This window comes from Cetorhinus maximus, chromosome 5 (genome assembly GCF_964194155.1).
Source record: "Cetorhinus maximus chromosome 5, sCetMax3.hap1.1, whole genome shotgun sequence".
Classification (NCBI taxonomy): domain Eukaryota; kingdom Metazoa; phylum Chordata; class Chondrichthyes; order Lamniformes; family Cetorhinidae; genus Cetorhinus; species Cetorhinus maximus.
In genome coordinates this window covers 168,860,369-168,886,099 of record NC_135883.1, presented here as the reverse complement: position 1 = coordinate 168,886,099, position 25,731 = coordinate 168,860,369, and the positions used below count along the sequence as shown (strand labels likewise).

General features: G+C 45.5%; 1 protein-coding gene across 1 annotated transcript in view; it reads left to right on the top strand.

The window, feature by feature from the left end:
- Positions 1–25,731, top strand: part of LOC144681151 (dynein axonemal heavy chain 8-like) — a 1,659,468-nt gene that overhangs the window by 11,388 nt on the left and 1,622,349 nt on the right. Inside the window, exon 3 of the mRNA XM_078542878.1 lies at positions 4,722–4,911. Coding sequence (XP_078399004.1) covers positions 4,722–4,911 — 190 coding nt within the window. The remainder of the gene's footprint in view (positions 1–4,721; positions 4,912–25,731) is intronic.

Genomic DNA, 25,731 nt, shown 5'->3' with positions numbered 1-25,731 from the left:
AAATGAGTTAGCTGAAGAGTTTGTGATTTGTTTCTGAAGTTAGAGGCCAGAACATTAGCATTTCACACAAAAAAAAGGGGATTTGCACTTCATTCGCTTTTTCTGCCTGATGAGGTCATTGAATCTCAGTGGCACCAAACCCTGAAATGATGCATAGCTGTCCTGCTGCTCACCTCCTTAGCAAGTTTCATCCATGGTTGCTTGTTCTGTGAGGCTGTTTGCTTTCTTCCATCTGCAGGGAAAACGTCTCCCTCGGAGCCCGAACAGCCCACAACATGATATGCAGGTAATTTTCTTTATTCTTTACATTTGTTCATGGGATGTGGGCATCGCTGGCTAGACCAGCATTTATTGCCCATCCCTAATTTCCCTTGAGAAGTTGGTGGTGTGCTGCCTTCTTGAACCACTGCAGCCCATGTGTTGTAGGAACACCCACAGTGCTGTTAGGAAGGGATTTCCAGGATCTTGACCCAATAACAGTGAAGGAACGGCAATATAGCTACACATCAGAGTGTTGTGTGCCTTGGAGGGGAACTTGCAAATGGCGGTATTCCCATGCAGCTGCTGCCCTTGTCCTTCTAGGTGTTAGAGGTTATGGGTTTGGAAGGTGCTATTGAAGGACCTCGGTGAGTTGCTGCAGTGCACCTTGTAGATGGTATGTGCTTCTGCCACTATATGTCGGTGGTGGAGGGAGAGAATGCTTATTCTGTTGAATAGAGTACCGATCAAATGGGCTGCTTTGTCCTGGCTGATGTTGAGCTTTTTGAATATTGTTGGAGTTGCACTCATCCAGGCAGGTGGAGAGCATTCCATCACAGTCCTGACTTGTGCCTTGTGTGAACAGACTTTGGGGAGTCAGAAGGTAGATTAACCTCTGCAGAATTCCCAGGCTTTGATCTGCTCTTGTAGCCGCAGTGTGGCTGCATATATGGTTGTCCAATTCACTTTCTGGTCAATGGTAACCCCCAAAATGTTGATAGTGGGGCATTAAGTAACGGTAATGCCATTGAATGTCATGGGGAAATGGTTAGGTTCTCTCTTGTTGGAGATGGTCATTGCCTGGCTCTTGTGTGGTGCAAATATTTCTTGCCACTCATCAGCCCAAGCCTGAATATTGTCCAGCACTTGCTGAATATGGACATGCACTGCTTCAATATCTGAGGAGTCACAAATGGTATTGGATATTTTGTAATCATCTGCAAACAGTGCCATTTTCTGACCTAATGATGGAGGGAAGGTCATTGATGAAATAGCTGAAGGTTCTCCTCTGAGAACTGTAGTGGTACCTTTCCACATTGTCACACCATCTTTCAAGTTTCTGACCCTGTTCTGATACTCTGACAATGCAATTGCTGTGACTGAATTAGAAAGCTGCTGACAAATGCGTGATTAAAGCTGCGGCTTCCCAACATGTTACCGGCCTTCCCCATTCTGAACAGGTCTGACAGTCAAAATTCAGTCCAATGTATCAGGTTGATAACCTTTCATAAAACCTATTGAGTTTTTCTAGCATTTTCTTTTTAATATTTCATATTTTAAGCATGCACAGTATTTTGCTTTTGTTAGTTGACATTGGTTCAACTGTTAATTGTAAATCTGAGATTGATAGATTTCTGTTAATCCAGGCAATTAAGAATTATGGAGCAAAGATGGGCATGTGGAGCTAGATCATAGAGTAAACTTGATTTCATTGAATGGTGAAGAAGGTTCAAGGGGATAAATAGCCTACTTTTGTCCTTATGTACCTGATAAATTGGAAAGAAAAGGAGAAAGAAGTAATTTGGGCTAGAGTCCAGAGTAACAGCCAAAATATACATGTAAATGGACACAAAGGATGTTCAGGTTACATAGACATGACAAAGATTGCATAAACACATCCTGATTTTTTTCAGAGGATAGAGAGATAATAGCATGAGGTAGTCCAAAGTGAAATTCAGCAGTCCTATATCGGGGATGAAGTTGATTTGTAGTTAGGACATTCTGGAGGGTGATGTAGAGATGTGCATTGTTTGATCTTCTGGGCTGTTGCTGGTAAGGTGACTTCATGGCCCTTAGGACATTGCCAAGACAAGTACAGGGGAAAGTTGATCTAAAAGCAAAATACTGCAGTTTCTGGAAATCAGAAATAAAAACAGAAAATCCTGGAAACACTCAGCTTGTCTAATAGCATCCGTGGAGGGAGAGAAACAGAGTTGTTTAGGCCTGTGAAAGATTGCACATGTTGACCTTTTGAAGGGGATTCAAGGGGATGGTGGGAGATAGTAGCATGACAAGTATTGTATTTGGGTAGAGATGAGCTGGAGTGGTGTCCCCCAGAGATGGGGAACAGAAATGATGTCAGGATAGAGGAAGGGGAGGGAAGTGGTAGATAAGCTAGTATAGTGCTTTCTTGGAAGTTGTAGCTGACTCCTCTTATTTTGGGCTGGATTTTCCCCTTTGAGACAGGAATCACTCTGCTATTTTCATGGCAGGGTGGCAGGGATGGGCTGGAGTTGGGGCTGCTGCCTCCTGAAGCAGGTCTGAGACGGGAATGGAGGAAGAAAGCATCCTGAGGTGGGAAGATTAGAAAGCCCATCTCAGTTCACTGGGACATTGGCCCAGTTCTGGACATGTATTAGTAATCCTAACCCTCATCCGTCCTCACCCCCACTCATATGCCCCCCTATGCCCCCTTCATACCCACTGCCCCGTCATCTCCCCAAAACCCCATATTCATTCATGCCCCCTCTATACTCCATTCCCAATCACCTGGTATACATTGTGGACAGAACTTATGAGCCCTAAAATAGCATTGGGAAATCTTTGAACTGCTCATGAAACTGCCAAAATAAACAAATAACCATACAAACACCATTTGAAAAAACATCTAAGTGGCCATAAAATCAATCTAAACAAAGCTTACAATACCCTGCAGAGGTGAATCCATTAGTGAGGTTTGTAGCCCAGCTAAACTTTCATAATGAAACCGGCTTACATAACTGTGTCAGAAAACATTAAAGCCTTCATGCTTCAAAGGATGAACAAGTGGCTGACCTGTCAATCAAAGAAGTCAGCCATCTGTTGCACTGCTTTAAAATATGAACAGATGGCTGAATTGTTATCAGTGAAAAGATCAAGACATGAGCTGGGATTTACAGGTCCCACCCGCTGCGGGACTGGAAATTCCTGCCTGGAGTGAACCGATCTTTGGCTGGTCCATCAAATTTTCTGTCCCACCCACTCAATGCAGAAAAGCAATTTATATACTTGATAATTTAATCTAATGCATCTGAGGACTTTTCACTTTCACAATGCTGGTCAATTTAATGTTCATTTACCTTTTCTAGCCAAAGCCCCTGTCATCAATCGCTGCATTAAAAACATACTTAACTTATTATACAGCATTGCTTTGTGATTTATGAGGTGAGCAACACCTTTTAAACTTACCTGTCAAAATGTTCCCAACTCCAGAACAGACTTTCCCCATGGTTCACTACACCTCTGAGCCATGATGAACAATGTTTCCTTCAGAAGCCTTCAGAAACCAGTCGGACTCAATGAAAATTGCGGGGAGTCTGAAATCACCACCCCTGCAATGGAGCCACTCGCATCGGGATTCCTGTGCCCTTAAAAATGCCACATAATGGGAATGGAGGTGGGAATTCCAGAATTGGGTCCCACTCGCATTCCACCCCCCCAGCATCCCCCTGGACTGGAATAGCAAAATATGGCCTGGCATTGTTGTTCTGGGCCACCTTCTTCTCCTCATGAACAGTTCTCTTTGAACTGTTCTTACTCTGTTTCAAACAGGGTTTATCTGCTCTGCCTGGCTTCATGTGGGAGCCCATCAACAATTGCAATGGGCAACTAAGGGCTTTCATTTATCTAACAGGTCGTATGGGTATTTTTAAGTTAAACAAAGAACCTTTTGTGCTGTATTTTGTTTTTGCTCATTAATTTAGTTTAAATCCTGAACCATCATATTTATTTCTACCTTGAATGGGTGAGTTTCCAATCAGTGGTGCTCTTAATTCCTGTGATTCATCCTGATTATTTAAATTATGTTGACCCCTGAAACAACAATGAATGAAAGTGCATTTTGCTTTTGTCAAGAATCAACTTTACAGCATCTAGTTCTGCTCTGGATTTTGCCCTACTGGAAAACCTTGACAATTTTATTTTGTAATCCATCACCATCCCTGAATTTCACTTGAACAGAGTAACATTAGTGAAATATTAATAATAAAAACAGAAAATGCTGGAAAAACTCAGCAGATCTGGCAGCATCTGTGGAGTGAGAAACAGAGTAAATGTTGCGAGTCCATATGACTCTTCTTCAGAGCTAAAGAGAAATAGGATTGTGATGGATTTTATACTGTTTAAGAGGGAGTGGAGCAAAATAGAAGGTCAGGGATAAGTGGGAGCTAAGGAGAAATTTGACAAAGATGTCATGGACACAGAACGAAGGGAATGTTAATGAAATAGTGAAAATATGAGTGAATATTAGTGAAATATTATTAAAATAGTGAAATATATAGTGTATTAGTAAAAAATGAAATATTAGTGAAAAATAGTGAAATATTAGATACTCCATACTGAAATAATGTAAATTACTCAGGTAGTTCATCATTAATTTTCTCTGTGTACCAGAAATTGAGGAATGTGACCTCTGGTCATGTATTGCACTTTTGTAGCAGTTTTAGAAATAGCTGTGCTTGATTTACTGGTATGCTTATTTACAGGAAGCATCCTTTTGTGTCTTGGATGGTACTGATGGAATACTTACCGGTGCTGCGATTATGCTAGAAAATATTTTCTTACCAGCTATTTCTGTGACTGGAAACTGGGGAGCACTTAACCAATTCGTACATGGAGAGAAAAATAAGAAAGCTTTCAAAGATATTATTCACAGATACATCACTTTCTTAAATGGTAAGGTGTTTCAAAGTTAAGTTGGCCTATGAGTTATAGGTTATATATATAGTAGGTTTTTAAACAGTAGATTATTGATCAAATTGTAGCATTTAATTAGTAACATAGATATTATCTTGTGGTTAATTAATCAACAGGATAAAACCGTAGAATGAAAAAAACAAAGGAGCATTAGAATTACACAGGATATACGTCACAGGAGCAGCCATTCAGCTTAATCAGTATGCCAGTATTTCTGCTCCACTTGAGATTCCTCCCATCTTTTCTCATCTAAAACTACCACCATAACCATCCATTCCAATCTCCCTCATATGTGTGTCCAGTTTCCCTTTAAAAGCATCTATACTATATACTTCAATCACTCCCTGTGAAAGCAAGCTCCACATTCTTATTACTCTTTGGGTGAAGATGTTTCTTCTCGATACCCTACTGGATTTCATGATGATGATCTTATACTGATGGCCTCTAATTCTTCCTAACAAGTGGGAACAGTCTCCCTGTATCCATTCACTCTAAAAAAAGGTCTAAAATTATTCAAGATTTTGCATAAGAGTAAAGAATCCGACCTCTCAATCCTTTCCTGATATGTATACCGGAGCATTTCTGGCATCATCCTTGTAAATCTTCTCTGAACCCTCACCATGGCCCCTAAATCCTTTCTATAATATGGAAACGAGAACTTCATGCAAAACCGTAAGTTCGATACAGGTTTAACATATCTTTCCTACTTTTCAATTCTATCTACATAGAAACAAAACCTAGGGCAGAATTTTCCGGTCGGCATGTGGGGGCGGGCCTGACGTCACTGCACGCCATTGCGATATTTCGGAAGGCGGGCACGCTACGAGTTCCAAATCTCACCCACCATTAATTAACGGGCCAGTTAAGGCCCTTGAGACAACAATTTAAGATCATTTTCGCAGCCTGTGCGATTTTCAGTGCGTCGCGCGGGTGCAATGGGCAGGTGGGTAGGTCACATTTTTAAAAACCTCATCCAAAGACAGGATAAGAAGGGTGAGTGGGCTCGCTAAGGCGAGTAGTTAGAACTTTAGTTTATTAGTTACTGCCACTTACTTATGTGAACAGGACAACTTCATTTCTCTTCAGAAAGAACAGGCTTCCATTCAGTACTCTGGAGGAATCATAACACTTGGTGCCTTCCAGGTATCAGACAGCCTTCCCTTACCATGGGAATGGGGATTGTGCTCTCCGCTGGAGGCACCTCCTCTGAGGAGGAAGAGAGAGCCAGAAATGGAAGGAGGCCTGGAGTCCATATTCAGCCTCCAGGGGAGCCACCTGTGGGAGGACAGGCGCAGGCATAAGGGGCACAGGGCCAACAGGAAGTCCAAGGTGGAAAGGGGTGCAGAAGATGCCACTATCCTGCTGCCAGCGTTTACAGGCAGCGATGCAGCTATCTCAATATGTCTGAGGTGTAGTGCTGAAGGAGGCTCAAGGGGGACAGTGACCTCCACCTGTCAGATGATCGGCCCTGAGATCAGCTCCAACTGTGTGGGTGGAGACCCCATGCCAGTGGCGCTGAAGGTCACGGTTGCCCTCAACTTCTATGCCTCCAGCTCTTTGCAGGGGTCGGTGGGTGATCTTTGTGGAGTCTCCCAGTCAGCTGTCCACAGTTGTGTCAAGCAGGTGACAGGCTCTCTGTTTAGGCATGCATTGACTTTCATTCACTACTGCTCAGATGAGGCCAGCCAGTCAGAGTGAACCAGAGGCTTTGCTGTGATTGCTGGGTTCCCCCATGTCCAGGGTGCAATCAATTGCATACATGTGGCCATCAAGGCGCCAGCAGGTGAGCTGGGAGCCTTCGTCAACAGGAAGGGATTCTACTCCATGAACGTGCAGATAGTGTGTGACCATAGGATGCAGACTCTGCAAGTCTGTGCAAGGTATGGCAATAATCATGGGTGATTTTAATATGCATATAGACTGGACTAATCAAATTGGCAAGGATAGCCTCGAGGGAGAGTTCATAGAGTGTATTAGAGATTGTTTCTTGGAGCAATATGTTGTGGAACCAACCAAGGAGCAGGCTATTCTGGATTTGGTTTTGTGTAATGAATTAGTGATCTCACAGAAAAGGACCTTCTCGGGAAGAGCGATCATAGCATGCCTGAATTTCAAGTTCAGTTTGAGAGCAAGAAACTTGAGTCCCACACTAGTGTTCTGGAGTTAAACAAAGGTGACTACATAGGCATGAGGGCAGATTTGGCCCTAGTGGACTGGACAGGAAGACTACAAGGTAGGACAGTTGATGAACAGTGGCAGATATTTAAGGAGATATTCAATTCCTCCCAAGTAAAATGTATTCCAAAGAGGAAGAAAGTTAATATGGGGGGATAAAGCATCCATGCCTAATCAAGGAAGTTAAAGATAACATCAAGGCAAAAACTAAGGCATACCAAATTGCAAAGGTCAGTGGCAGGCTGGAAGATTGGGAAACTTTTAAAGGTCAACAAAGGGTTACTAAAAAAAAATAAAAAGAGCAAAGGTAAATTATGAAAGAAAACCTGCACAAAATGTAAAAACTGATAGCAAAAGCTTCTACAAGTCTTTAAAAGGAAAGAGAGTAGCTAAAGTGAATATTGGTCCCTTGGAGGATGAGACTGGGGAGTTAATAGTGGGGAACACAGAAATGGCAGAGATGCTTAATCAGTATTTTTCCTCAGTTTTCACGGTGGAGGACACTAGCACCACCCCAATAGTAACAGGTAGTGCAGAGGGCATAGAGAAGGTGCAACTTAGAACAATCACCATCACTAGAGAAAAAGTACTGAGCAAACTATTGGGATTAAAGGGTAACAAGTCCTCAGGACCTGATGGCCTTCATCTCAGGGTATTAAAGGAAGTGGCAGCGGAGATAGTGCATGCATTGGCTATAATATTCCAAAATTCCCTGGATTCTGGAAAGGTTCCAGTGGATTGGAAAAAATGCTAATATAATGCCCTTATTCAAAAAGGGGGGAAGGCAGAAAGTAGGAAACTATAGACCAGTTAGTTTAACGTCTATCGTTGGGAAATTGTTAGAATTCATTATTAAGGAAGTAGTAATGGGGCATTTGGAAAGTCAAAATGCAATCCGTCAGAGCCAGCATGGTTTTATGAAGAGTAAATCGTGTTTGACTAATTTGCTAGAATTCTTTGAAGATGTGACAAGCAAAGTGGATAATGGGGATCATATAGATGTATTATATCTGGACTTCCAGAAGGCCTTTGATAAAGTGCTGCACAAAAGATTAATACACAAGGTAAGATCACACGGAGTTAGGGGTAATACATTAGCTTGGATAGAGGATTAGCTAACCAACAGAAAGCAGAGAGTCAGGATAAATGGGTCTTTTTCTGGATGGTAAGCTGTAACTAGTGGGGTGCCACATGTTCGGTCCTTGGGCTCCAACTATTTACAATCTAAATTAATGACTTGGATTCAGGGATACTATAGCTAAATTTGCAGATGACACCAAAATAGGTGGGAAAGTAAGTTGCAATGAAGAAATAAGAAATTTACAAATGGATATGGACAGGTTAGGTGAATGGGTCAAAATTTGGCAGTTGGAGTTTAACGTGGCTAAGTATGAGGTTATCCATTTTGGTCGGAAGAATAAAAAGGTGACTTATTATTTAAATGGAGAGAAACTTCAAAGTGCTTCAGTGCAGGGGGATCTGGGTGTCCTCGTGCATGAATTGCTGAAAGCTAATATGCAGGTACAACAGGTGATAAGGAAGGCATTTATTGCCAAAGGAATAGAGTATAAAAATAGGGAAGCATTGTTGCAACTGTACAAGGCATTGGTGAGACCGCACCTGGAGAACTGTGCAGTTTTGGTCCTCTTACTTGAGGAAGGATGTAGTTGCATTGGAGGCGGCTCAGAGGAGGTTCACTAGATTGATTCCGGAGGTGTGGGGCTTGACTTATGAGGAGAGATTGAGCAGCTTAGGCCTATGCTTGCTAGAGTTTAGAAGGATGAGAGGAGATCTAATTGAGATATGTAAGATACTAAAGGGGATAGACAAAGTAGACGTGGAGTGGATATTTCTCCTTGTGGGGCACTCTGGAATGAGAGGTCATAGTTTTAGGCTAAGGGGTGGTAGATTTAAATCAGAGATGAGGAGGAATTACTCTTCTCAAAGGGTCGTGAATCTGTGGAATTCACTACCTCGGAGTGTAGTGGATGCTGGGAGGCTGAATAAATTTAAGGAGGAGATAGACAGATTTTTAATTAGTAACGGGTTGAAAGGTGATGGGGGGAGGGCGGGAAATTGGAGTTGAGGCCGAAATGAGATCAGCTATAATCTTATTGAATGGCGGGGCAGGCTCGAGGGGTTGAATTGCCTACTCCTGCTCCTAGTTCTTATGTTTTTATATATCCAGGCAGCTCCCATGATGCATACATCCTAAGACACTCCCAGGTGCCGAGGCTCTTCAGTATTCCAGCCCGGCTGGATGGATGGCTGCTGGGTGACAAGGGCTATCCCCTCAAAAGGTGGCTGATGACGCCTCTCTGCCATCCAAGAACAGAGGCAGAGCAGCGGTACAATAGGAGCCATGCGTCCACAAGGGCTGTGGTAGAAAGAACCATCGGTCTTCTCAAGATGCGCTTCTGATGTCTGGACTGTTTCGGGGTGTACTCCAATATCCCCCTCAGATCGTGTGTCACTGATAGTGGTTGCGTGCTGCGCTCTCCACAATCTGGAGCTGGAAAGGGGGGATGCAGTGGAGGAAGAGGATGTAGACGCAGATGGTCTGGCTGCAGACAATGAGCCCAGTAGTGAGTCTGAGGATTAGCACTCTCAGGAGAACACTGAGAACGCTGACCTGGGCAACCTCCAGGGAGGCAGGGACACCTGGGAGGCTTTGATCCAACACTCCTTCAGCTAGCCTACCAAAGATGAACCACCAACACATGCTTTAGGCTCCATACTCGATACCGGAGAGCAACATTTGCCTGGTCAGCAACATTAACTATGTGCCTTTTCAATAAAGCTCAATGACAAACAAGTCACTCATAACATCATGGGTTCCCTTTCACCTGCAGAAATAATGAAGCACCCGAGGCTTGCTGAGAATCAAAACATTGAATGAATGGCAACTTACATACAGAAATCAAAGTACATTAAAAGGTGTTGAGCAGCACACCAACTTAAAAGTAACTTAAAAGTGGGGCAAAATTACACTACTAGTGATAAGCCCGTGTTGTGCCTTAGGTGATTTATGCTTACGCTTGCGGATGCTACATCTAGGTGCTTCCTGCTCGCTGGCACCGGCATTGGAGACAGCCTGCTCATTCTGCTGTCCTGTTGGCCTTGATGACCTTGGTGGGCATCCTCTGGCCCGTGGAGCCTGTGCTGGCCTCGACTGGGAGGGAGCGGCCAGTGGCATGGCTGGCAGCTCCCCAGTCACCGCAGCCTCATCAAACGCCACGGTCACTGGCAGAAGGGCGGAGGAGCTGCTGCCATCTTCCGGAGCACCCTGAGAAGAGCCCGCAGAGACGACAGGCAGCTCATGTGCCAATGTGAGGTCACTTTGGACCTCCCTGCTCACCATTGATGGATGGGCTCCTAGCTGGGATACTGGGTGCCCAATCCATCTTCTACACTGACACTGATCACCTGAGGTCATTGCCGCTGTGAGGGCTTGCAGGTCCGAGCGCATCCCCAGGAAGCCCTGATTGTTCTCCTGAAGGAGCCTCTCCATGAGAGTCACCACTCTCCATGGAAGAAGCATTGTGCTCGGCCATGAGGGTCATTGCATTGCTCATGCTCTGCATGGACATCTCCATCACTGAGGCAATGACACGCATTCCCTCACATATCTCTGCCAGATGCTGCCGCACACCCTGCTGGATTTCCAGCATCTGCTGCCTCAGGGACGACCCCAGAGGCACATCATCAGCCACTGACTGAGCATGTTCTTGATGCCCAGCATTCCTCCGACTGCTGGCGACCTGGGCACCCTCTGCCTCCGTCTGCACCTCAAGTGAGTGTAAAGTGCACCGAGATACTAGCCGACAATCTTATTCCCACCGAGGTGCTGCTATCTGCGCTGATGCCTGCCTGGCTGAGAGGGTGTGACGCTGGTGCGTTAATGTCTTCTGTGCCCTCAGGGGTCAGCGGCGGTCCCTCTGCCTCCTGAGTCCGGGCGTGCTCTGGTGAGGATAAAAGGAAGAACAAGGATTTTTGATTCGTTGAGGTTGTTACACTGTTAATGTGCATGCCTGACACCTGGATCAGAATGTGCTCCTCCTTCCATTAGGAATGGGTGTCCCATGTTGGATGCTGAAATCAATATACAGTCAACAGTGAAATGTTTGCACTGACAGACATTGTGATCTCAGTGTACAGCAATCTTACCTCCCAGCGGCACCCCAACCTCACCACGGCCACTTGACCTGGGCGCATGGGGCCTCTCCAGCTCCAGTGCCTCCTGCTCGTATCTGGTGATGATGAGAAGGTGGGGCTGCCCTCTGCCAGTCCGCAGCTGCTCTGCAATTTTGTGTGCTGTCTTCTCCTGAAAGGAGAGAGGAGTATTGGTTAGTCCATCCTGTACCTGCATTGCCATTGCAGCCTTGCCACCCCCACCTGAAGAAAACCTTGCAGTGTTCATCCGATTCGTTACCCAGGAACCACCATACACTCATTTCAAGCAGCCAGGGCTGACCCCCTTGCCACATGCTGCCTCCATCACATTTGCCACTCACACTCTAAGACCTTCCAAACCCACGAACACTACCACCTAGAAAGGCAAGGGCACCAGATAGATGGGAACACCGTCATGTGGAATTTTCCCTTCAAGTCACTCAGCATCCTGACTTGGAAATGTTTTGCCGCTCCTCCACTGTCACTAGTCCAAAATCCTGGAACTTGCCCCCAAACAGCACTGTGGGTCTTTCTGCACCACATGAAGTGGATCTAGAAAGCAGCTCACCACCACCTTCTCACGGGCAACTAGGAAGAAATGTTGGCCCACCCAGCGAAGGCCAGATCCCATGAATGAATGAATATAAAAACAAAATTCTGAGTTGTGGGGGGGGGGGGGGGGGGGGGGGGGCGGGGTAGGGTGGGGGTGCAGCAGCCTAACTGCTGTGCTAAGTGATCCATGCCAATACAGTACTCACCCCTCCCGATCATAAGAGGTCACGAAAACGCTTGCGGCATTGCACCCAGGTGTGTCTCACCACATAGTGGGAGCTGATCTGTTCTGCCATCTCCTCCCAGACACGTTTTGTTAGGTGGGGGGGCCTCCTCCTCCCATCCCTTGGCACCAGGGTCTTGCGGCATGCTGCCACCTCCTCAAGGAGGGCAGCGAGGCACTCATCCGAGAACCTCGGGGCCAAGTGTTCCACCAATCTGCCCTCCACCTGGCCTGCTCTCTGAGGATGTTATCCATCATGCTCCTGCCCGACATCAGTGGCAGCCTTAGGACAGCTACCTGCGCCATTTTTGAATAGGCCGCCGGGTCATCATTGGACCCGGTGGTCATTAGCCTCCCGCCACTGCCCGCCCCTTTCTGCTGATCTCGGGAGCCACGATTTACTCTGGGTGGGCCTCAATTGACCCACTCGCATAAAATGGTGGCGCGGAGCCAATCGTGGGTGGTGATCGGCTCCGCGCCTGCTCTCGCCCAGCCCACCCGCCATAGGAAAATCCTGGCCCTATTTGGATCGGTTTGCTTTGGCTCTGCTAACTTATGGCACAACTTTTACAGATTGATATATCTGTTCTGTGAGACCCCTTTGTTCCTCTATCTCACCTGGACTTGCACCTTCCAAGTAAAAATTGACCTCCCTTTCCTTGTGAGCATTATAAAGTAGCGTAGATGGTCAAAATACTCCATTTTGTAGAAGAAAGTGCTTGATTCCAGAGAATTTTGTTTGTGGCTCCAGTGAAGTCACTTAGAAATAAAAGTTAGTTTTGCTGGATTTCCCAGTCTCAGTTTGGCTCTCAGTGCTGTTCATGCTTGTGGGCCTATTGTTTGGAGCTGCACTGAGATGAATGCAAATAGTTGTATTTACAAGATCAGGCTAACAGTGAGGGAGCCAGAATCATACAGCAATTTATTGCATAGAAATAGGACATTCGGCCCATTTAGTCTATGCATTGTCTCTGTAGAGCAATCCAATCAGTCCCATTATCCTGCTCTATCCCCGTCATTGTTCAAGTTTAATCCCTTCAAGTGCATATTCAATTTCTTATTGGAATCATTCATCGTCTCTGCTTGCTCCCCATCCAGAGCAGTGAGTTCGGATCTTTATCACTCACTGTGTATGAAATGTTATTTCTCACATCCCTAAGCATCTCTTGCTCAAAACCTTAAATATGTGTGCCTTCATCCTTGTACCATCAGTTAATATGAACAATTTTTCCAATTTTCTGCAAGAAATCTATTATTGAGAGGGTTATAGCAGGACACTTAGAAAATTTCAGTGCTCTCAGGCAGAGTCAACATGGTTTTGTGAAAGGGAAAATGCTGTTTGAGTAACTTATTAGAGTTCTTTGAGGAATTAACAAGCAACATGGCTAAAGGAGAACCTGTGGATGTAGTGTACTTGGATTTCTGGAAGGCATTTGACAAGGTGCCACATCAAAGCTTGCTACATAAAAGAGCCATGGTGTAGGGGATAACATATTAGCATGGCTAGAGGATTGGTTAGCTAACAGGAAACAGAGAGCAGACATAAATGGGCCATTTTCGGGTTGGCAAGATGTAACGAGTGTCTGTGCCACAGCGATCAGTGCTGGAGCCTCAACTAGTTACAATTTGTGCTAATAACTTGGATGACAGGACCGAATGTCTGGTTGCTAAATTTGCTGATGATGCGAAGATAGGTAGGAAAGTAAGTTGTGAAGATGATATAAGGAATCTATGAAGGGATATAGACGGGTTAAGTAAGTGGGTAAAAATTTGGCAGATGGAGTATAATGTGAAAAATAGTGAACTTGTCCACTTTGGCAAGATGAATAATAAAGCAGCACATTATTTAAACAAAGAGAGATCGTGGAACTCAAAGTTACAGAGGGATCTGGGTGTCCTGATACATGAATAACAAAAAATTAGTATGAAGATACAGTAAGTGATTAAGAAGGCAAATGGAATGTTGTCGTTCATGATAAAGGGAATGGAATATAAAAGTAGGGATGTTTTGCTATAGTTTTATAGGATATTGCTGAGACCATGCCTGGAGTATTGTTTACAGTTCTGGTCTCCTTATTTGAGAAATAACAAATTTGCATGAGATATTATTCAGAGAAGGTTCATTTGACTGATTCCTGGGATGATGGTGATCCTATGAGGAAAGATTGGACAGGTTGTGCCTGTATCCATTGTTCAGAAGAATGAGAGTTGGAGAGTTGATCTTATTGATCAGGTGATCCTGAGGGGACTTCACAGGGTGGATGCTCTAAGGATGTCTCCCCTTGTGGGGGAGACTAGAACTAGGGGACACAGTTTAAAAGTAAGGTGTCTCTCATTTAAGACAGAGATGAGGAATTTTTTCTCTAAGGGGGTCATGAGCCTGTGGAGCTCTCCTCCCCAAAGAGCAGTGGAGGAAGAGTCATTGAATATTTTTAAAGTTGAGTTAGACTCTTGATTGACAAGGGAACCAAAGGTATTGGGGGTAGGAAAGAAAGTGGAGTTGGGGCCACAATCAAATCAGCCATGATGTTATTGAATGGCGGAACAGGCTCGAGAGGCCAGATGGCCTACTCCATCATTTTGCATGTATGCATCAACGGAGATCTTTGCAGGATTTTGCAATCAGCAGCCCTTCATTGTATGAAGGTTGTCACAGATGCAATCTTCAGGTGCACCCATGAACTCATATCATTCAGCGCATAGAATGCAGTCAAGCCGAAAGAGCCAGAGTCTTTGCTACCATTGCTGGATTCCCCAAAATGCATGGGTCATAATTGCACCCATGTGGTAATGAAATCACTATCAGGACAGCCAGGGGCCTTTGTGAACAGAAAAGGGTTCTATTCAATGAATATGCACCTTGCCTGTGACCATTGGCAAAGGATTATGCATGCGTAAACACTTAGGCAATCCCAGACGCCAGGGATGTTCTGCCCACCAGAACCTTTGGCTGGCTGGCTTTTCGAAGACAAGGGATTTCTGCTTAAGAGATGGCTCATGACCCTAGTCAGATTATTAGTCAGCTCAAAATAAGATTTAGATGTCTGGACTGTTCAGGTGGCACACTGCAATATTCACCTACTCATATGTCACTCATGGTCGTGGTCTGCTGCACGTTACACAATCTGGCACTCCAGGGACTCGAGGCCTTGGCAGTGGAGGGTGTTTTGGACTCAGCGACATCCTCTGATGAGGAGGAGTCGAAGGAAGAGTCTGATTATGAGGAGGGTGAGCCATGCCAGCCAGCTGTGGAAGCTGGTACACAGGAGGCTTTGGATGCCAAGGAGATGTATGAGTTTCTAATGAAGTGTTAGGTTCCTCCAACACAGAACGGAAACCCAACCCTGTATATATTTAAAAACTTTATCCCTTATCAATAATTCTTATTTTTAAACTGGACTTTTCTGCTGAACACAGACAATCACACAACAGTCTCCAGAACAGAAGAATCCTGTTCTCAGTTTCGGGAATGTCACAAATTGTTATGCCTAAGGAGCTTCTAATAGAGCACTTGGGACTGTACAGATGAATTTCAAAGGGAGCCACAGGGATACCATTTGCATTTGATAAGCCAACCTTGCTAGTGTACTCCATGGGTCTGTTGAGACAATGGCTTCCCAAACACCAGGCCCTCAACACGAATGGCACCCCTTTTAATTCCTAATGGATGAGACATTATCAGTCCTGAAAACAAAGCCAAATTCCAGACGCTGGATCAACATCCTTTGTTGAAGCCACTGAAGATCACATGACCCAAGACTCTGGTCTTTTGAGCAGCTTAATATTACTCTCTGAGCTGTGCAGCCAGTCTGCTGTTTAACATCCAAATAGAAACAAGCTCTGTCCAGGTTGGACCACCAGCCCATCTAACCTGACTCTACTGGGGGATTTTGTATCCTCGCCTGCAGAACTGACACCATCTCTGCGTGCCTACAACACCCGTCTCCAGCCCGCTGACCATCTATTGTCTACATGAAATACTTCTTCATTGGACTCTTTTGGGACTCTGGAACTCACATGAACCAATATTCAGTTTTTCTGTGATCCTTGTACTGTAAAGCTCCTTTCCTCTATTCATCCTTTTATTGTGTGACTGTGGAGTGGGAAGTTGAACAGAAAATTGCTACAGCAACTTCCTTTTCCCTAACACTAAGAAAAATGGCAACTTTGGATGCACAGATGTGGGTGAAACAAGGAGACCTAAATGGCAAGATGTTAGCATACCAAAGCACAGAGCTGAAAGCTGTAGCTAGGGAGGTAGCATTGAAATTACCCAGTGAGGTCAAAAGAAGTGAACTGATCCAGTTGCTGGTAGGGCATGTGGAGCTCAACTCTGACTCCACATCCCATCCTCTAGCCAAATTCGAGCTGGAAAAGTTCAGTAAGCAGCTAGAATTTCAGGAGAGAGAAAGAGAGAGAAAAATAGAATTTTAGGAGAGAGAAAGAGAAGCTTAAGGAGAGCTCAGAGAGAGAGAGAGAGAGAGAGCAAGGGAACAGGAGAAAGAAAGAGAGAAAGAAAGGGAGAGAAAAATTCCAGCTCTGAAAATTGGAAATGGAGCTAGCAGCTTAAAGGGAGAGATAGACCAGACAGCTGGGACAGAATTTTCATCTCAGCAGGTGGGCATGTGCCCGAACCACTTGAGCGTGAAACGACACATGATGATGTCAGTCGAGTGTCCAGACTTCAATGCGCAGTTGTGCGATAGCTCAGTCGACGGGCACGCACGGGAATTAGCAGTGCGCCTGCTGACAATTAAAAGGCCTATTAAGGCCATTAAAGTATTAATTAACTTAAATTTTTCACTGTCCATCCAACCTTACGGTTTGCAGGCAGGTGAAAAGGCCAAGTGGCCTTTGCATTTTTTTGGAATAAAAACTTTTAAAGTTTCATTTATAACATGTCCCTACTCATGTGACAGTCATTTTTAAAATCTTTATTTCTAATTTTTAAAACTCTTCATCTCTGGGAGATTTTCAAGCGCTCACTTGCATTCATGCGTGAAGTTCCCCGCTTGCCTCCTCCCCCCTGCCCTCCCACACTGGCAGCGCTGAGCGCTGCTGCTCGTGTTTCATGCTGGGCAGGCCTTAATTGGCTCACCAGCGTGAATTCGCAGTCCGGCCCCGATCATGGGCAACGGTCAGCTTCTCGACCTCCCCCGCCGAGCCTACCCAACAATGGCAAAATTCTACCTCTGGAGCTGCAAGGGAAAGCTTGTCTCTATCCAATAGCACCCCATATCCCCCTACCCTGAAACCACTCCCTGAGGCCCTCAAATACGCTAGATTCATTCCCAAATTCGAAGATAATGACGTGGAGTCATTTTTTGCCACTTTTGAGAAAGTAGCAAGAAAACTAAAACAGCCATCCAATATCTGGACATTTTTAATTCAGGGGCAGCTGTCAGGGAGAGCCCAAGAGGCCTTCTCCCTGTTGACTCCTGATGTCTCCACCAATAATAAATAGACTAAGGCTGCCATCCTCAGTGCCTATGAGTTAGATGTGGAGGCATTTTGCCAGCAATTCCAGAACGGTCTTAAGAAACCCACGCAGACCTACATCAAGTTCAAATGGCTGAAGCAAATTGCGTTCGACCATTGGGTCCATTCTTTAAAAATCCCACACATCTATGAAGGATTGTGTGATTTGATATTGTTGGAGAAATTCAAAAATTGCTTACCCTTCAACCTGCGGATACACCTAGTGGAGCAGAGAATCCTCACAGCCAGGGATGCAGTCATCACAATTGACAGCTATAATCTCACCCGTAGGCCTAGAAACTCAGGCAGACCCTTTACAGACCATTTCCCTGACCATTGGAAAGATAAGGGTGACTGATAGGAAAGGACTTCCACCCAGAAAAGAGTGGGTATTGCCCAGGTCTTGCTGCATTTGGACATGGGCTGCTTCAATATCTGAGGAGTCACGAATGGTGCTGTACGTTGTGCAATCATCAGTGAACATTCCCATTTCTGATCTTATGATGGAAGGAAGGTCTTTGAGGAAGCAGCTGAAGATGGTTGGGCCTGGGACACTACCCTGAGGGACTCCTGCAGCGATATCCTGGAGCTGAGATGACTGACCTCCAACAACCACAACCATCTTCCTTTGCGCTAGGTATGATTCCAACCAGTGGAGAATTTTCCCCCTGATTCCCATTGTCTCCAATTTTGCTCAGGCTCCTTGATGCCGCACTCAGCCAAATGCTGCCTTGATGTCAAGGGCAGCCACTCTCGCCTCACCTCAGGAGTTCAGCTCTTTTGTCCATGTTTGAACCAAGGCTGTAACGAGGTCAGGAGCTGAGTGGCCCTGGCGGAACCCAAACCGGGCATCAGTGAGCAGGTTATCGCTAAGCAAGTGCCGCCTGATAGTATTGTTGATGACCTCTTCCATTACAATTTTCCCAATGACATATGTTAGGCTAACTCGCTTCTCATTTACTGCTTCCTGTCTCCCTCCTTCCTGGAAGCAGTCTGGGAAGAGTGTCCTGCAGCCAGCATCGCAGTGAATCAGTCTGGGAAGAGTGTCCTGCAATCAGCGTCACGGTTAAGCAGTCTGGGAAGAGTATCCTGCAGTCAGTTCTTGTTGAAAAGAACAAGAGTGACATCACAAGACAACGCGAGAGAGCGGCAGAGAGATCAGAACCAATGTGAGTGCGGGGAAGCATCCAAAAGTGATGTCAGCACAAAGGTGAGAGCTGATTGGTGTGTAGTGGGTAAATGTTTTTCTCCAGTTTTCTTTCTCCAGTTTAAAATAGATTAAGCTAAGGAAACCTTGCCAAGCTCCCTTGTGTCTTAACTGGCCTATAATATCTATGCCCTCCAGACTCACTTGCTCTCTCTTCTAATTTTGGCTGTGCATCTCCTCCTGCTGAACCTCCTCTCAGGAGCCCGTCCCCCTGCCAAGTTAGTTTAAACCATCCCCAATAGCATCAGCAAACCTCCCCGCAAGGATGTTGGTCCCATTCCGGTTCAGGTGCAACCCGTCCGCCTTGTACAGGTCCCACCGCCCCCAGAAATGGTCCCAACGTCCCAGAAATCAAAAGCCCTCCCTCCTGCACCATGTCTCCAGCCACGCATTTATCTGGACTAACCTGCTACTTCTATACTCACTAGCGCGTGGCACCGGAAGTAATCCGAGATTACTACCTTTGAGATCCTGTTTTTTGATCTGTTTCCTAGCTCTCTAAATTCTATTTGCAGGACCTCATCCCTCTTACTACCTATATCGTTGGTACCAATATGTACCACAATCTCTGTCTGTTTGCCCTCCCCCTGTAGAATGCCCTGCAGCCGTTCAGTGACATTCTTGATCTTGGCACCAGGGAGGCAACATACCATCCTGGAGTCACGTCTACGGCTGCAGAAACGCCTGCCTGTTCCCCTTACTATTGAGTCTCCTACCACTATTGCTATTCCCCTCTTTTTCCTCCCCCCCATGCAGCTGAGCCACTCACAGTGTCATGAGCTTGGCTGCACTCCCCAGAGGAACTGTCACTCTCACCGTTTTCCAACACAGAAAAACGGTTCTCGAGAACGATGCACCCTGGGGATTTCCTGACTACCTGCCTGACACCTTTCTTCTGACTGATGGTCACCCATTCCTTCTCTGCCTGCACTTCCGTAAGCTGCAGGGTGACCACGTCTAAAAACATGCTATCCGTGAAACTCTCAGCCTCATGGATGCACCTCAGTGCCTCCAACTGCCGCTCAAGCTCCGAAACTCGGAGTTCAAGTAGCTGCAGCTGGTGGCACTTCCTGGTCGGTCAGAGCGAAAGGAGCATCTAGGACCTCCCACACATTGCAGGCGGTACATAACATGGGACTGAGCTGCCCTACCATGCCTCTAGTTGGAAAAATCCCTTACTTTAAGTTAAATACAGTAAAAAAAGTTAAAGTATTTCTGTATTGTAATTAAATACTAGAAACCTTACCTTTCCTTAGCTTAATCTATTTTAAACTGGAGGAAAACTGGAGAAACAGACTGGAGAAAAACACTTACCTACTACACACCAATCAGCACTCACCTTTGTGCTGATATCACTTTTTGAAGCTTCCTCACGCTCGTGTTGGTTCTGATCTCTCCACCGCTCTCTCGCGCTGTCTTATGATGTCACTCTTGTTATTTTCAACAAGAACTGACTGCAGGACACTCTTCCCAGACTGTTTCACAGCAATGCTAACTGTAGGGCACTCTTCCCAGACTGCTTCACCACGATGCTGACTGCAGGGCACTCCTCTCAGACTGCTTCACCACGATGCTGACTGCAGGAAGCTCTTCCCAGACTGCTTCACAGCAATGCAGACTGCAGGACACTCTTCGCAGACTTCTCCCAGCCAGTGCTCCCTCCCAGCCTCTTCTTCTACCCCCCTCTCTGACCCTTCCAAGATATCATCCCTCCTCACTGCTATGATTGATTCCCTGATCAATATTGTGGCCACCCCCTGCTCTTCGATCCTCTTCTATATCCCGTCTGACTACCCTATAACCAGGAATGTTGAGCTGCTAATCCTGCCCTTCTTTTAGCCAAGCCTCAGTCATAGCTATGATATCATACTCCCATGTGCTTACTGTGCCCTCAGCTTGTCTGTCTTATTCCTCAGGCTCCTTGCATTAAAATATATTCCATTTAGCCTTGCTAAATTCACTTCCTTCTTACCTAGCCAAAGTGCGAGAGGAGTTGAGAATTGAAAAGCAGCGCAAGAGAAGCCGAGGGTTGAAGAGAAGCATGAGAAGAGTCGGGAGTTGAAAAGGAATGCGAGAAGAGCCGAGAGTTGAAGAGAAGCATGAGAGGAATCGGGAGTTGAAGAGAAGCGCAAGAGGAGCCGGGAGTTGAAGAGAAGCATGAGAGGAGTCGGGAGTTGAAGAGGAGCGTGAGAGGAGTCAGGAGCTGAAGAGAAGCGTGAGAGGAGCCGGGAGTTGAAGAAAAGCTGGGAGAGCAGGGGTGACTGAGGGAGTTCGGTGAGGAGGGAACGAGGTGATTCTTTGAGTACCATCAGTACGGCTGGTTAAGCATTTACTACGTTTATTGCTAATAGCTTTTCAGGTCTTATTTTGTGGTTTATCGTTGGTATATTCTGTAACAACGAGGAGCAGGGAAGAAGGGCCCGAGAGTAATTCATATTATTTTATATTAAGTATCTTCCAAAAGGGTTATTTTAATTTAAAGGGGTAGGTCATGGCAGGTGAGCTCAAAGCCGTTTTGTGCTCCTCCTGCTCTATGTGGGAAGCCGGGCACATTTCCAGTGCCCAGGGCCAGCATGTGTGCGGGAAGTGTCTTCAGCTGTAGCTCCTGGAAGCCCGGGATTTGGAGCTGGAGCAGTGGCTGGGGACACTGTGGAACATCCGCGAGGTGGAGAGTATCGTGGATAGCACGTATAGAGAGGTGGTCACACCGCAGGCTAAGAGTCCACAGGCAGGAAGGGAATGGGTTACCACCAGGCAAAGCAAGAGGACTAGGCAGGCAGTGCAGGAATCTCCTGTGGCTATTCCCCTGCAAAACAGATATACCGCTCTGGATACTGTTGGGGGGAATAGCCTCTCAGGAAAAAACGGCAACAGCCAGATTTGTTGCACCACGGTTGGCTCTGCTGCACAGGGGAGGAGTGAAAAGTGTGGGACTGCAATAGTTATAGGGGATTCAATTGTAAGGGGAATAGATAGGCGTTTCTGTGGCTGCAAACGAGACTCCAGGATGGTATGTTGAGTCCCTGGCGCTAGGGTCAAGGATGTCTCCGAGCAGCTAGAGGACATTCTGAAGGGGGAGGGTGAACAGCCAGTGGTCATGGCACACATTAGTACAAACGACATAGGTGAAAAAAGGGATGAGGTCCTAAAAGCAGAATATAGGGAGTTAGGAAGTAAATTGAAAAGTAGGACCTCAAAGGTAGTGATCTCAGGATTACTATGAGTGCCACGTGCTAGTCAGAGTAGAAATAGGATATATTGGATGAATACGTGGCTGAAGAGATGGTGTGAATGGGAGGGTTTCAGATTCCTGGGGCATTAGGACCGGTTCTGGGGGAGGTGGGACCAGTACAAACTGGACGGGTTACACCTGGGCAGGACCGGGACTGATGTCCTAGTGGGAACATTTGCTAGAGTGGTCGGGGAGTGTTTAAACTAAAATGGCAGGGGGGTGGGAACCTATGCAAGGAGTCAGAGGAAGGGGAATCAAAGACAAGAACAAAAGACAGAAAGCGGAATAAGAAAAGTGATAGTCAGAGAAATCAAGGGCAAGAATCAAACACGGCCTCAGTGAAAAATAGTGGAAACGGAGCAAGTAATGTTAAAAAGACAAGCCTTAAGGCTTTGTGCCTTAACGCAAGGAGCATTCGTAATAATGTGGATGAATTAACCGCGCAAATAGATGTAAACAGGTATGATATAGTCGGGATTATGGAGACATGGTTGCAGGGTGACCAGGGGTGGGAACTGAACATCCAGGGGTATTTAGTATTTAGGAAGGACAGACAAAAAGGAAAAGGTGGTGGAGTCGCATTGCTGGTTAAAGAGCAAATTAACGCAATAGTGAGGAAAGATATTAGCTCCGATGATGTGGAATCGCTATGGTTAGAGCTGAGAAACATTAAGGGGCAAAAAACGTTATTGGGGGGTTGTATATAGACCATGTATATAGACGTGGTGATGTTGGTAATGGCATTAAACAGGAAATTAGAGACGCATGTAATAAAAGAACATCCGTAATTAAAGGTGGCTTTAATATACATATAGATTGGGCAAATCAAATTAGTAACAATACCATAAAGGAGGAATTCCTGGAGTGTACACGGGATGCTTTTCTGTCCTAATACATTGAGGAACCAACGAGAAAATAGGCCATCCTTGACTGGGTATTGTGTAATGAGAAAGGAATAATTGGCAACCTAGTTGTACAAGGCCTTTTGGGGATGAGCGACCATAATATGGTAGAATTCTTCATCAAGGTGGAGAGTGATAGAGTTGATTCTGAGACTTAGGCCCTGAATCTTAATAAAGGAAATTACAATGGTATGACACGTGAGTTGGCTATGATGGATTGGGAAACATTACTTAAAGGGATGACGGTGGATAGGCAATGGCAAACATTCAAAGAGTGCATGGGTGAACTGCAACAATTGTTTATTCCTGTCTGGAGGAAAAGTAAAACAGGAAAGGTGGCTAAACCGTGGCTTACAAGGGAAATTAGAGATAGTATTAGATGCAAGGAAGAGGCATACAAATTGGCCAGAAAAAACAATAGATCTGAGGATTGGGAGCAGTTTAGAATTCAGCAAAGGAGGACCAAGGGATTGATTAAGAAGGGGAAAATAGAGTACGAGATTTAGCTTGCAGGGAACATAAAAACTGACTGTTAAAGGTTCTACAGGTATGTGAAGAGAAAAAGATTGGTGAAGACAAATGTAGGTCCCTTAAAGTCAGAAAAGGGAATTTATAATGGGGAACAGAGAAATGGCTGACCAAATAAATAAAAAAACCAAATAAATGCATACTTTGGTTCTGTCTTCACAAAGGGGGACACTAATAACATACCAGAAATGTTGGGGAACACAGGGTTTAGTGAGAGGGAGGAACTGAAAGAAATCAGTATTAGTAGGGAAATGTTGTTGCGGAAATTGATGAGATTGAAGGCTGATAAATCCCTGGGGCCTGATAATCTACATCCTGGTGTACCTAAGGAAGTGGCCCTAGAAATAGTGGATGCATTGGTGGTCATCTTCCAAGATTCTATAGACTCTAGAACAGTTCCTATAGATTGGAGGGTAGTTAATGTAACCCCACTATTTAAAAAGGGAGGCAGAGAGAAAACAGGGAATTATAGACCAGTCAGCCTGACGTCAGTAGTGGGGAAAATTCTCGAGTCCATTCTTAAAGATTTAATAGCTGAGCATTTGGAAAACAGTGGCAGAATCGGACAGAGTCAGCATGGATTCATGAAAGGGAAATCATGCTTGATAAATCTACTGGAATTTTTCGAGGATATAACTAATAGAGTTGATGAGTGGGAGCCAGTGGATGTGGTTTTTTTGGACTTTCAGAAGGCTTTCGACAAAGTCCCACATAAGAGTTTAGCGTGTAAAATTAAAGCGCATGGTTTTGGGGGTAGTGTATTGAGATGGATAGAAAACTGGTTGGGTGGGCCAATTAAGGCTGCACACCTGCCGAACTGAAAATTTAAATGACGCGGGGTGGCGTCGGGATGCACGCCCGACGTCACCCTGCGTCGTTTTACGCGTCGGCAAGTGGGCCACGCCCCCTGCTCACCGAACAGAAGGTTCTGCCCTGTGAGTCAACCAATTTTATTGAAACTCTTTCTCTCTCTCGTGAGGGATTTCAGTCTTCACATTTGAAAATTTAACCTCTGAATTCTCTCCAAAAGGGTTGTCAGGGTAGGTGGTCAGGGGCCAAAATACAAATCCATTGGTTGAGGCATAAAAAATGGTTGAGGTACTAAATGAGTTTTTTTATTCTTTCATAGGATGTGGAGATCATTGGTTAGGCCAGCATTTATTGCCCATCCATAATTACCCCTGAGAAAGTGGTGGTGAGCTGCCTTTTTGAATTGCTGCAGTTTATGTGGTGTAGGTACATCTGTGTTGTTAGGGAAGAAGTTCCAGGATTTTGACCCAGCGAAAGTGAAAGAACAGTGATATAATTTCAAGTCAGAGTGGCTTGGATGGGAACTTGAAGTAATCAGAAAATTATACACAGTACTCCAGCTGTCGTCCAACTATTTTTTGTACAGTTCGACCATAACCTCTCTGTGTTCTGTGCCTCAGCTAATAAAGGAAAGTACCCAGCATGCCTCTTTAATCCCCTTATCTCTGCCTTCCTATCTTCAGAAATCTGTAGAAATACACTCCAAAATACTCCTGATCCTCCACGTTGGCAGGAAAGATTAAAAAAAATAGAATATTATTTGAGACTGGGAAATGTCTGCAATCAGAGGGACCTGGGTGTCTTTATACATGAATCACAAAACGTTAACATGCAGTTACAGCAAGCAGTTAGGAAGGCAAATGGTGTGTTAGCTTTTATTACAAATAGGCTGGAGTATAAGACTAAATAAGTCTCCCTATTCTTGGTTCCAGGACTGTCACTGACCTCATCTCCTCTCACAGCTTCCAACCTGATAGTCACCCAACCTCGGACGGCCCGCTTCTACCTCCTACCCAAAATCCACAAACAGAACTGTCCCGGCAGACCGATCATGTCAGCCTGTTCCTGCCCCTCGGAACTCATTTCTCGTTATCTTGACTCCCTTCTCTCTCCCCTTGTCCAGTCCCTTCCCACCTACATCCGTGATTCCTCTGACACCTTACGTTACATCAACAATTTCCAGTTCCCTGGCCCCAACCACTTCCTCTTCACCATGGACGTCCAATCCCCCTACACCTCCATCCCCCACCAGGATGGTCTGAGGGCCCTTAGCTTCATCCTTGAACAGAGGCCCGAACAATCCCCATCCACCACTGCTCTCCTCCGTCTGGCTGAACTTGTTCTCACACTGAACAATTTCTCCTTTAACTCCTCTCACTTCCTCCAAATAAAAGGTGTGGCTATGGGTACCCGCATGGGCCCCAGCTATGCCTGTCTCTTTATGGGGCATGTGGAACATTCCTTGTTCCAGTCCTACTCCGGCCCCCTCCCACAACTCTTTCTCCGGTACATCGATGAT